The sequence below is a fragment of the Hirundo rustica genome, chromosome 7 (assembly GCF_015227805.2).
Source record: "Hirundo rustica isolate bHirRus1 chromosome 7, bHirRus1.pri.v3, whole genome shotgun sequence".
Classification (NCBI taxonomy): Eukaryota; Metazoa; Chordata; class Aves; order Passeriformes; family Hirundinidae; genus Hirundo; species Hirundo rustica.
In genome coordinates, this window is record NC_053456.1 from 26,969,457 (window position 1) to 26,981,343 (window position 11,887).

At 38.1% G+C, this 11,887-nt stretch overlaps 1 protein-coding gene across 8 annotated transcripts in view; it reads left to right on the forward strand.

Moving 5' to 3' along the window:
* The window catches only part of HYCC2 (hyccin PI4KA lipid kinase complex subunit 2), a 49,642-nt gene extending 37,964 nt beyond the window's left edge, over positions 1–11,678 (forward strand). For all 8 annotated transcript variants that reach the window (XM_040069187.2, XM_040069181.2, XM_040069186.2 and 5 more), the window contains one exon: positions 3,824–11,678. In XM_040069187.2, coding sequence (XP_039925121.1) covers positions 3,824–4,428 — 605 coding nt within the window. In that variant the 3' untranslated portion in view covers positions 4,429–11,678. The remainder of the gene's footprint in view (positions 1–3,823) is intronic.
* The last annotated feature ends 209 nt before the right edge of the window (positions 11,679–11,887 follow it).

Genomic DNA, 11,887 nt, shown 5'->3' on the forward strand with positions numbered 1-11,887 from the left:
TATTTGCACATTCAGATATGAGCTACCATTTGTTCTTCAGGAAACAATGATCTGGAGAAATTGGAGACTTAAATGTAGTGTTATCACAGAAGCATTACACTTAAAGCTGCTATCGAACAATAATTAAGATCTCATGCTTCTGCAGAAGAGAGTGGCATAATATTTAGTGCAGGTTTCTAATCTACTTGGTGCATTATGAATTTGAGCATGCTCAGTAAATGATCCTGTCTTCTCTTAAATTCACTTTTCACTTGATCTTACTCCGTTTTATAACTCTTTGCATGTGCATGACCTGAAGGATATAGAGAAGTCCTGAGCTGCAGAGAACTTTCTGGGACAGACAGGAAGTGGGAAGAGAAGTTGATAAAGATGATGCATTTTAGTCTTGTTTGAAACCACTGATATAATTTGGCATATTATTGGATCAGGCATCGTTCCACATTCTCTGCTTCAATACAAATGGATTGAATACCATTTACTTCTGTAACATCGGCAACATATAATTGCATTGTTGATCAAACTGAGTTCTCCAGCTGACAGCATCTGGGAGAAGGCCAAGGATTGGAATTTGGCTTGATTATCAACATAAAATTGTGGGTGTATATCCAGGGGCCCTGTTCGTTTTCTGACACTGGTTTCACAGAAAGCTTCAGACAGAAAATTCCCTCTCATAAATACCATTTTGATGTCAACCAGCACAAGGAGAGACTGATCACGTCCGGTGACTTTTCAATCTTCAGGTATAAGAAGGATAAACTTGCTAAAAGTAGTTCTAAAAAGGTGTATAAAACCCCTTCTTCAGATCAGTGTTTTGACCCCTTAAGTAGAAAAAAGATAAGACTTCAAGAATGACTCAATAATGCAGTACAAGGTATTCTGCTTCTGGCTGGTTGCAGCTGCAGTTACATGCACTATTTTGGGTCAGTGGAGAACACTGAGTCTGTATCTAAAGTACTAGTTGTATAAGTGCTCAAATAACAAATTATTTGAAGGCAGATTTATTCTGATAGGGAACAGTGAGAGTCCTGAGTACACACTGTAGTGCAATGGATGTGATTTCTATTGGGTTGCACTGTCTCTTTCTCTTCTGGCCTTAAAATAAAGAGTATTTGGAAGGGAGTAGATTTTTAGATTTTGTTTCCTTTTGAAATTGTCTTTTTGGTCTATAAATCAAAAACAAACAAACAAAAAGAGAAAGAGAAAACTGTTGTTAGATCATCCTGTTTTCCTTCCCAGAGTATGTAAGGACTCAAACATTTTTTATTATTTCTGAGGACAGTTTTTAGAGGAAAAATAAGATGTATTAGGAAAAGAATGTGTTTGCAGAATTACTTTAATCCCATTGGGAGCTTCTGTAGGTATGTGAGTCTGACTAGACAGAAACTCTCTTGCATGTTGTCTTCTCTATCTTCTTCATTTTTGAGCACTGCTGAGCAGCTTGGGCCTCTGTATAGTTGCAGCATCCAAAAGCTTGCAACAACCCCTCTCAGTCTTATCTTTAAATCCTGTGCATAAAATGCCATTTTTTCAGAGTAACTACTCTGCTTCACTGTCCCTGAATAGGACATGTGCTTTAGCCTCCTGTTACTCAGCAATGTTTTAACATAAACTTTGAAAACTACTGATCTTCTTGTAATAATAAAAAACTTAACAGTGTTGTCTGGAGGTAGCTTCTTACAAGCTCCACGTCTTTCTATTGAAAAAGAAGGGCTTGAGAGGGGGCTTCAGCTGCTTCTCTCGCTGCTTGTAGCTGAACACGCTTTCATCCAGCTTTGCATGGTTATATAAAGAAACATAAACGTTGGTTAATTGAAAAAGTGGTCTTGCATTTGGTATGTTCCAGTAATGTCTGATTTTTATCAGTACCTTTGACTGTGTGTGGGAAGGCTGAAGGGGGGAATATTGATGTGGATAAAATATATCACTGTAATATATACCTGTAAGAAAAACAGGTATGTGTCAGGGAGAAGAGGAAGGCCTAGTTTGACCAAATGGGGTTGTCAGGAAGTGGGGAAAGCACGTGCATTTTAAATATGGTTATGGGAAGTTAAAGCAGGTAATGCACCCTTCATTTCAATAATTGCTCTGGCAACCTAAGGAGCTGCTTCTTCTAAGGCAAAAGGCTTAACCAAGGAAGGAAGACTGCAGTAACATGGACCCTATTATTTTTCTGCTTCTGGAAGGTTTGTGAGTCAAATAGAACTATTGAAAACTACAGAATCATCTCTCATTGCATTGTTTTGAGAGAGGCTGAGAGTGGGCTGATTTGGAGATGTCTAAATGTCTTTTGTAAGCTGATACACAGTAATAGTAATTCCAAGACAAAGTTTCCTGAAAGTAAGTAGTAAACATAGAGTAATGAAACCTCTCTGTAAAGTTTTGCGTTTGCATTACACCTCAGAATTGTGAAATTGGATCAGGCTGTATTCCCACTAAACAGAGGCGACAACGACACCAAAAGCATTCTGTCTGTTCTGTTTGTCATGATGTAAAATGTTCCTTAGCTAACACTAGGCATGAGAGGATGAGCTTCCACTCAAATGTTGGACCCTCTCGGGTATTTGCCACCATGTTTTTCCCACTCCACAAAGAAGATTTAAACACGTTTGCTTGGCGGCAAGCTGGGTTGAACAACAGTAGAGCACCACAGCAGCTTTAGGTGGGCTGGATCTGTATTTCTTCCAAATAATCAGTCTCGACGGCTTTTACAAAGGAAAGCAAAATTCTTATAGCCTGAGTGACTTCTTTTTTGCTGACATGGTGAAAATTTATGCCTTTTCCTCATTGAAATGAGATACATGGAGCAAAAATTGTAGCTCCATTTTTGGTTTTAAAATATAAATGCTGCTCAGTTTTCTACTAAAACAATAACTTCTGAGAACTTGGAGCTTAGAAAAAGACTGGAATAAGATTAAAAGAAAAAAAAAAGTATTTGTGTGCAGCCCTAATCATATTACTAATCATATTATAGGCCTAAATAGAAGGTTTTAAGAAATAATATTGTAATGCTTTTATTTGCTCTTTGAGATTCCGGTCAAAAGCACAGTGCCTCTTCTATAACATAAAGTGTTTCAGAGATTTAATTTCTCTAATGCACGTGTTGCCTTTTTTTCTCTGAAAACTGCAGTTGTTAAGATAAAAGCAAATATGGTAGAAGCACCTGGATGGGATTGATGTAAGTTCAGGGAGGATTGAATTTTGAGAAGAGAGAACTAGGAATTAGGTTAATCTCCAATAGAAGGTATGGTCACGTTGTTCAGAGTGCCAGCTACACACAAGAGAAGCCTTCTACTTCTGGAACATTGTGATTGCTAGCCTAGGAAGTAGCCTAATTCTGAAGCTTACTGAACACTCACCAGAACTTACTCTGACTGGAAGAGATCCTTAGATTGTGCCTCAAAATAGGATAAAAATAGTCTGAAAGGGTGGTGGGTTTGTTTTGGTTTGGTTTTTTTTTTTAATGACGTCTAGTAGGAGAATGGGTAGCAGTATCTGCAGACCAAGCTAAAACAGATTAACCAAATGGGGCCCAATTCTTGTTTATAGACAAAGTATGGGACCAATGTTCTGATTGATAAGAGTATTAGAGATGAAAGGCCAATCAAACTCAGAGAGCACTTACTGTTACGCTCTGTTGTGCTGCTAAATATGGCAGGAAAATTGGCTGAGAATAAAAAAAAACTTAAGCAAGAATCCAAGTGGATTAGCAAATGAGGTTTGTTTTGATGTTCTGTGCACATCTTTGTCTTCATGTGACTTGAATGCAATCTGTGTTTTCTGATTCGTTTGGGGGTTTTTTGGTTGCTTCTTTTTTTCGTAATAGATACTGAAGGTGTAAATGGAAGAGAGGAGTCTGTGAACCTTAATGATGCTGATGAAGGATTTTCATCGGGAGCTTCCCTCAGCAGCCAGCCAGCTGGGACCAAACCTCTATCCTCTGTATCCCAGAAGGGCAGCTTAAGGAAGACAGCAAGTGGGCGTTCCCCTAAGGAGAAAGAAACCTCTTCTGCAGCAAAATCCAATGACAGCCCTCGAGATCCAGTAGCCCGAAAGCAGTACACACACCAGTCCTCTGACCTGGATGGAGATATAATTGAGATGACGCCTACTAAGAAACACCTCAGCCTGCCTGCTGGGCAGGTGGTGCCAAAAGCCAACAGTTTGGGCCTGATCAGGACCGCCAGTGCTTCCTCCAGTAGATCATTTGACTATGTGAATGGCAGTCAAGCAGGCTCCAGTGCTGGAGCTGGTACAGAGGGTTTTACCAGTCTAGCAGCTGGCAACACCAATCGATTTTCAACCATCAGCCTACAGGAGGACCGGCTAGGCCAAGCTGGGGAAGGTAAAGATCTCCTTTCCCCAGGAGCTCCCCTAACGAAGCAGTCTCGATCTCCAAGTTTCAATATGCAGCTGATATCCCAGGTGTAACTTTGACTCCCTTCCTTAGTATTCCCTCTTCCCCCTTAATCCCTGGCAAGTTCATCCTTAAGCAAAACATGAACCATCATCCCACAGTGTGAAAATACTGACTGTTGTGATCTCGTTTGATTTGGTTTAGCTATCATACTGTATTACTGAAACAGCAATAATTCTTCCCTCGCCTTCATCGTCCTACCCCCTTGTAAACATGGTTGTGAAGCAGTATATAATGTACTGTATGCCTTTGTCCATGCCTTCCTTTCTCCTTGGGTGATGTGCAATCCATCGTAGGCTGATCAGTCCCATTTCAACACTGTGAGACTGGAGACACCGGCAGAAATGGCGAATGTGATCCCTATGAGATGATGCTTTGGCTTTGTTAAGAAATAGAAACGGGTTTGTTTTCTCGGTCTACAGTACTGCAAAGACTACTGGATCCTGACCTGTCTTTCTCAGAACCAGGAGTGCCTCAGAGATTCTAGTGTGACTTTGGACCTCTCTGAGTCTGTGCAATCAATTCTGGGGAGGGGATTGTCATTGCTGCTCCTGGCTGCCTACAGCACTTTTTTCATTAAAATGAGGGTAGTTTTTTCTTGACTGCCCCCGGTCTCTCATCCCAGAAGCTTTTGATATTCAGCAACTGAGACATGCGTATTAGGAAGATGTTTTCCCTCGGAGAGAGGATTCTAGGTTCATAATGTAGGTTACAATGCACTTCTAATGGCGTTGTAGCCATTTGTAATGTTACACGTCTTCCCCTCCAGGACACAGGGTCATTCTGCATTTTAGTCTAAAAGTTAGACACCACCGTGCTGTTAAAGCAATTTGGTTTGTAAGTGGGAAGGAAACATTACTTCCCCAGGAAATAATGGCTAGCTCTGCTTCATTTTTGTCGTTGCTGTTGTTTTGAGGTGCTGATCACCGAATTGAAAGGTGTATTCGGGTAAAGAGTATTTCTCAGGCTGCTGTCTTTTGTGTCATGGCTGTTGGGACACCCCCACCCATTTCAGCTGCTTTCTCAATGTCCCTGAATTCAATGACAGAGTCATTTGAGGAATCCTGCAGTCCAGACAGACCATACTCTCAAGGTGCTGTCTCAGGGATAGAGACAATAGTTTGCTAGAAACGCTGAAGCTTTTCTAGCAATGCTGTTTGTGCAAAGGGGTACTGACAGTCTTTTTTTCTTTTTTTTATTCCCAGAAGGATCACACTTCATTGCCTTGGTATATATAATCTTTTGAGTTTGTTTAACTCTTATTTTCATGGATTGGCGCTACTCTAGAAAATGCAGAACTCGTGCCATTAAGCCAAGCCTCAAATGTGTATGACTGGTGTGTGGGCGCTGGCTGGTACTTATGTTAGAGGACACTGCTTAGAAGCACACTTCTGGTTACACTGGAGAATGTTTGGCATACTCTCTCCATCTCTCTGTCTCTTTTTTGGTTTGATAGAAAAGGGGAAAGTTCATCTTCTCTGCTTGAGTCCTGTATGATACCCTGGAAGTTTACAAACTGTAAACCCACAGGAAAGAGTTAGGATTTTTATGTGGGCACTTTGGTTTCACTGTCACTGTGAAGGATAAATGTAAGCAAACAGCAGGCTCTCTTTGAATGGTACTCTAAGATATTCAGAACAAGGAATGACATGGTGTGGTACTGCTGATAGTTGATTTTGGCGGGGATTTTTTTTTATGCTTTATTTCAAATAGATCTAATTTTTTTTCAAATTTACATTAAAAATCATTAAAATGTTTGAGGGTTTTTATGTGGTTTGATGAGTCACTTTGGTCACCTAGTCTTCATATCATACAGTCGTAAAGTGAATTAAGCAGCATCTGATGTAGAAATTCAGGTAAAGAGTAAATAGGCTCATCAGAAGGAAAACCTGACAGTTTCCAAAGGGAAATGAATTTTTAAGGACCACCAGTCATGCACAGATGGAACTAAGGCAAAGCTGAGATGAAGCTGCAAGGCTTACATTTCTGTAAAAATGTCAAAAGCTGTATATGGTTAATCTTCTCTATAAAATAAAATTTTCCTAGTGGAGACAATTGGGAAGTCCTGACTGGAAGTACAAAGTTTGTACTTTGTAGAGACTATCAAAAAAGGAAATTTCCTTAAATATTTTGGGAAAGAAAAGGTCAGGAGTGTCAGCTAATTTTCTAATAATCACTTAATTTTAGTATTTTAAGAAGTAAAGTTGTTTATTAGCAAGGTTCTCTACTTTGTGTTTGTCATTAGATGGATTCCTCCAGAAGTTTTAGGACGCTTAAATTTGCATCAGGTCAAATTTTACAACCATATTTTTAAAACTATTTTCTTTGTGTGCGGTCCCACACTATGAAAACTGTTTCAGGAAAGTGAGACAGCTTTACTGGCTTCAGATAGGGAAGTCAGATTTACATGTGTAAATTCAAATTGGCAAAAACCTCAATCAAACCTTCTCATTTTGGTCATGTGCCTTTTGTTACAGTTTCATTCATTGTATTCTGGTTTTTTCTTGAGGGTATGTACCTACTCCATATCAGTCTTTTTAAAAAGAGTTCAACTTTATCCCTATTAAAAAATTATGGTTTTTATTCGCTGATGTAGTACATCTATGACATCTCAAAATTTACCCTTTTAGTGCAGTGTTCCAGTTGTGGGAGCTTGTTTTGTTGTTTTTCAGCCAAGTACTGCTGAACATTTACCTTACAAATCAAGTCATCACAAATACCTGCAAACCAGCTGTAGTACCAGGCTGTGCAGTGCTGTGTATCAAGTTCATCATTAGTGCTTCTAGACGTGTCTCAGGTTATGCCAGGGTGTGTCAAGATCGTAGCAAATCTTTATATGCTCTGTTCAGTACATTCCAAAGTACTGTGGCAGAAATAAAATTAAAAGTGTCTGGGATATGGGTGGAGGGAATAAGCTGCTGCGTTTCTGATTATATATGCTAAATACTAAACAAAGTATAAAGCATACTTAAATGTTCTGACACCTGTGACAAATGTTTAGACTTAAATCAAACCTCCTTATCCTAAATTCACTCTGCTGTCTCGTCTTTTAGAACATTTGGTACTTGAGGCACTAGATTTAGATTTCTGCACTGTTTGAGTGCAACTGCAGCATTATAAAAGGACAAGAAGCAGAACACGATGATTTTTTTCCCCTCCATATGTGTGCATGCATGCACATACAGGCAATTCTTAGGTGAGGAAGGGTAGATTCTGTATTCTGATGTATACATATACTTCAGTAGGGAAAAATGAAATATTCCTTGATACACATCACAATATGCTACCATTTTGCAACTAATTTTTTTTGACTTCGTAATTTTAAGAAAATCCAAAATGTTGGGATTGTGAACTGTAGCTTGGTTATCCTTTTCAGGGATTTATTGTGAGCAGCTTTTTGGTTGAAAGGTGTTTGAAAGGTGAACCATATTTTCATGCTGCAGAAAGCAACATGATGAAGTAAAAACACCTATTAAAATTAATGTTGCAAGATGACTGTTTAAATTACTGTATTATCCCTTTACTTTTCATTTGGAAAATTTCATAAAATGGATACTTCCGTATCACTGACCATTTTAAGTGCAGATTTCTTTGAACACCCTTTCTGATGTGAATTTGAAGTCTTTTAACAGCATACTTCATTCTGTAATGCTGAACATCACGTTGCAGCCAGTAAGCATTAGATATAGTATTTGTAGTTTGCAAGTGTGTTGGTCTTAGATGCATTTCCAACATACTCCTGCTAGCTTTAATGTAATTAAAGTCATCAAAATAGTGAGAAAAAAGAGATGTTTTCTGACAAATTATTTATTTGCACTACTCATGAATACTGGAGTTTACTGGGACAGGGTTTTTTCTCACCATGTGAGGTTTACTTGTGTGTGAGTAGGTACATACATTTGTCACGTGTTGACAATCAATTGCCTCAACTGTGTGTATACTGTATGTAAATAGGAACGTATTTTTCAAGATTAAGGGGGAAACCTGCATCTTAGTGGTGGTAAAGCTACTCTGCAGTAAGGTGACCCTAACTCTGCTTTTTGTCTTCAGATACTATGTGGTTTGTTTTACTTCTTTAATGAAGTTTATTAGTGTTCTTGGAAAATTGTAGCTCCAGGGAAATTTTCCTCAATATTTAATGTGTAACATGTTCAGAGAATTATATTTTGAAAAATTAATTTTGGAATAGATAATTCTATGCTATGGCTGTATTTTAACCTAAGAGTTTGAACTTGTCCTATTTTATCATGAACCAATGCTATCTCCTTTAAGTGTTCAAGCATTTTAACTTTGGTCACAAACCAGACATTTTCGTTTATCTTGGCTTACAAATTTAAATTAATTTGAAGACTAAGAATCAAGAATAACTTTTTGAATAATTCATAAAAATCAAGCTGTACAGTATAGGTACTGTGCTCATAATCCTAGAGGAGGTATGGAAGATACAATGGAATATGTTTGAATGAAATGTATGTGCTGCACACGAAACAAAAATACTTTGATGTTAGTTGATCTGATAATGTCATCCTGAAATTCTCTCATTGCCAAAGATATTGCTAGCTTGGCATGTTTAATATAACATTAAAGCCATTAGGTAGGTGTCATTTGTAATAAGCATTTATACCATAGGAATAGTTTTCATCAGAAGAGTAAATTTGCCCCTTTTATTTCAGTTTCTTGTTTAGGATAATTGCAGGACTAAAGCTGCAAAATATCACTCCTTTTCAAGCATGCTAAGCAAACAAGCCAGATTTGCATCACATTCTTGATTTATATAATGCTTCAATATTTTATATTTTCTTCAGTATTTTAAAATCTATTTTCTTCTAGCATATGGGCCTTAATCTCTGTTCATTATTTATGTTTTTTTCCTCACTGGCACTTGGATTTGCTGTTGAAAGCTTTTCTGTAGGTGATTCAGGGTAGTAATTCGTGACATGGTTGTTGTGTTAGTGAATACATGTATCAGTCTGTCAAAATTTCTGTCACGACCATCTGAAGAGACAAAATACTTCCTTGCCTATTCCACAGTGGTGGAAGATGGTGGTGAGCTGTGAGCAGCTTGGTTTATTCCTGAAAACAGTAAGCTGATTTTGTAAGACTGATATTTACAAGGTTTTCCACATAGTCATTATGAAATTTTATTTAAAATAAATCCTGGAACGAGATTTTAAAGCAACAGCCAACCATATTAGATAAACTTGCCTAGTAAGTCTGTCAAGTGTCAAGGCCTGTGATATTAGAAGTTCAGAAGTAAGCTGTGCAAGTCTTAAGCTTGCACCTTACAGCTTCAAGAAAGGGATTTAGTAAAAATCTGGCCCATCTGAATCATCTGTATTTGAGATTTAACAAAAAAACAAACAAAAAAAAATTTTACAATTTTTGCTTCCATCCTTTTACTTTATTTTTCTCTCGGCTATACCTCTCACTGATTTTTTTTTTTTTTTTTTTTTTTTTTAACTGTGTTCATCAGATGTTACCAAAGGTAGTATTTGAGGGACCAATTGAATTTAAAATGGGTCCATAAATTATCCCTTCTGTCATAAAGGATTGCTAAGGTTTTCCTTTGAGGAGCTGCTGATGGGAGCAGATGTATATGAAAGCTTTGTATCTGTACAATAAAGCGTTGCCCTACATTTTAGCTTGTGCATGATGAGCAGAGTGATGAAATCAAGTTTCATTGACCAGCTACTTGGTTGGGAGCTCCCAGTGTTTTACAGTCTGTAAGGTTTAAGCTGTTTTAGAGAAGACTATCTTTGCATTCTGATACAACTTTTTAATGAGTGATTAATAATCTGTTCAGGAATCAAAATTTAAATTGCTTTAAAATGTGGTTTAGAATTCTTGCAGGTTTTGATTTTAGAGGGTGAAATGATCAGGGGAGATTTCTGTTAGAAGTATCTGCTGGTAAAGTGTCTCTATGGTGCTTTGTCGTGGAAACTTCCTTACAATTCAGTAGTGAATCCTCTGTGTTTGAGTCTTCATCCTCCCCAGAACTGATCACAAAACAGAAAAAGTAGAGCAACCTTTCACCTTTAGTTCTAAAACAAGTACTTGGGAACAGAAATACTGGCTATTGACACTGTTCTTTCTGTTCAGACAGTTACTGTTGTTGTGCTACAATTTCATGTTATTAGTTTATGAAAAATGCAAGTAGTAAAAACTTTGTGGCTTCAAGTATACAGTAGATGTGAGTAAACAATCACTCAGGATAAATCAACATGTCAAAATATTAATAGATTCGTAGTACTGGGGTGTGTGGTGTGTGTGTGTGTGTCAGTGTTCAATGATTACTTTGAAACAGGACTTCTGTTTTCTTGCACATAGTACATACTTTAGGGGTGGATATTACTAGCTGGTTATTTATGGACAAATATCTTATGATTTAATAAAACAGAGTCATTTAACACTTTTTTTTCATATTGAAGATTCCAGGAAAAAAGCTAATAAAATTTTTTAATAATCAGCTACTCTTAATACATTTTAGATTTACTACGGTAGCTTTTATTTGCTATTAAAAGACCCAACAACTAAATTGATATATATATACCCCATGCTGCATTTTTTAAATTTGTAATTCCTGTACTTGACAATGAGTTTTTTGATCTGTTTTTGTCCTTGTAAGAATACAGGACTTGCTCTCTGTTTTACTAGCAAAAAGAAACATTCTGCAAGGGTTAAAAGATTATTTTCTTACTTTTTTCGTCATACCAGGTTTGTTTCTCTGAACCAAATTTCTGAGGATTTTTACTACCTTAGCATTATGTAATCTCATAGAAGGAGCATAAGCAGCACGTAGCCCACTTCTTGTGGACACACAGGCTAGGCAAAAGGACACGGGTTGGTGGTGAGCCCCTCTTGACCAGCATAGCCCTGCTTGCTGGTGTGAACCCCAGACGTTCGAGATTCGGTACTGGTGAAGGACTAAATCAAACAGGTTTCTAATAACCGTGACCTCTGCTGTATGATGTCCTTTAACCTGGGGACCAGGGAAAGTCTTCATTCTTAGTCCCGAAGAAGGCACGTATTGAAGATCATGTTATTGGTGCATGTAAGCCATTATCTTAACTGTCTTACTGAGCTGGTTCATGCTGTTGACTTGTTGAAATGTGAAATGTAGTTACTATTGACTTTGTAAATACCTGCCAGAGAAGAAATATAATTATTTTAAATCATTGTAAATAGAGATGTATAAAACTCGACACAATCTGCAATGCAGAAAGAATTATATATATATATAAATATATAAAGATGTTAAATAAATATCGTGCTGTTTCTGAACAGAAATGAACACTCGGTGAATTGCTGGTTTTTAAGAGGGCGATTCGGGCAGGTGAGGGGAGTTCTCCCGGAGCTCTGAGGGGGATCGCGCGGGCCCGCCCTCTTCCGGTACGGGGCTCGCGGCGGCTTCGCGTCGCCACAGCGACCCCGGGCGCGAGCCCGAGGAGCGCGCGCGTGCCCGGCGGCGGAAAT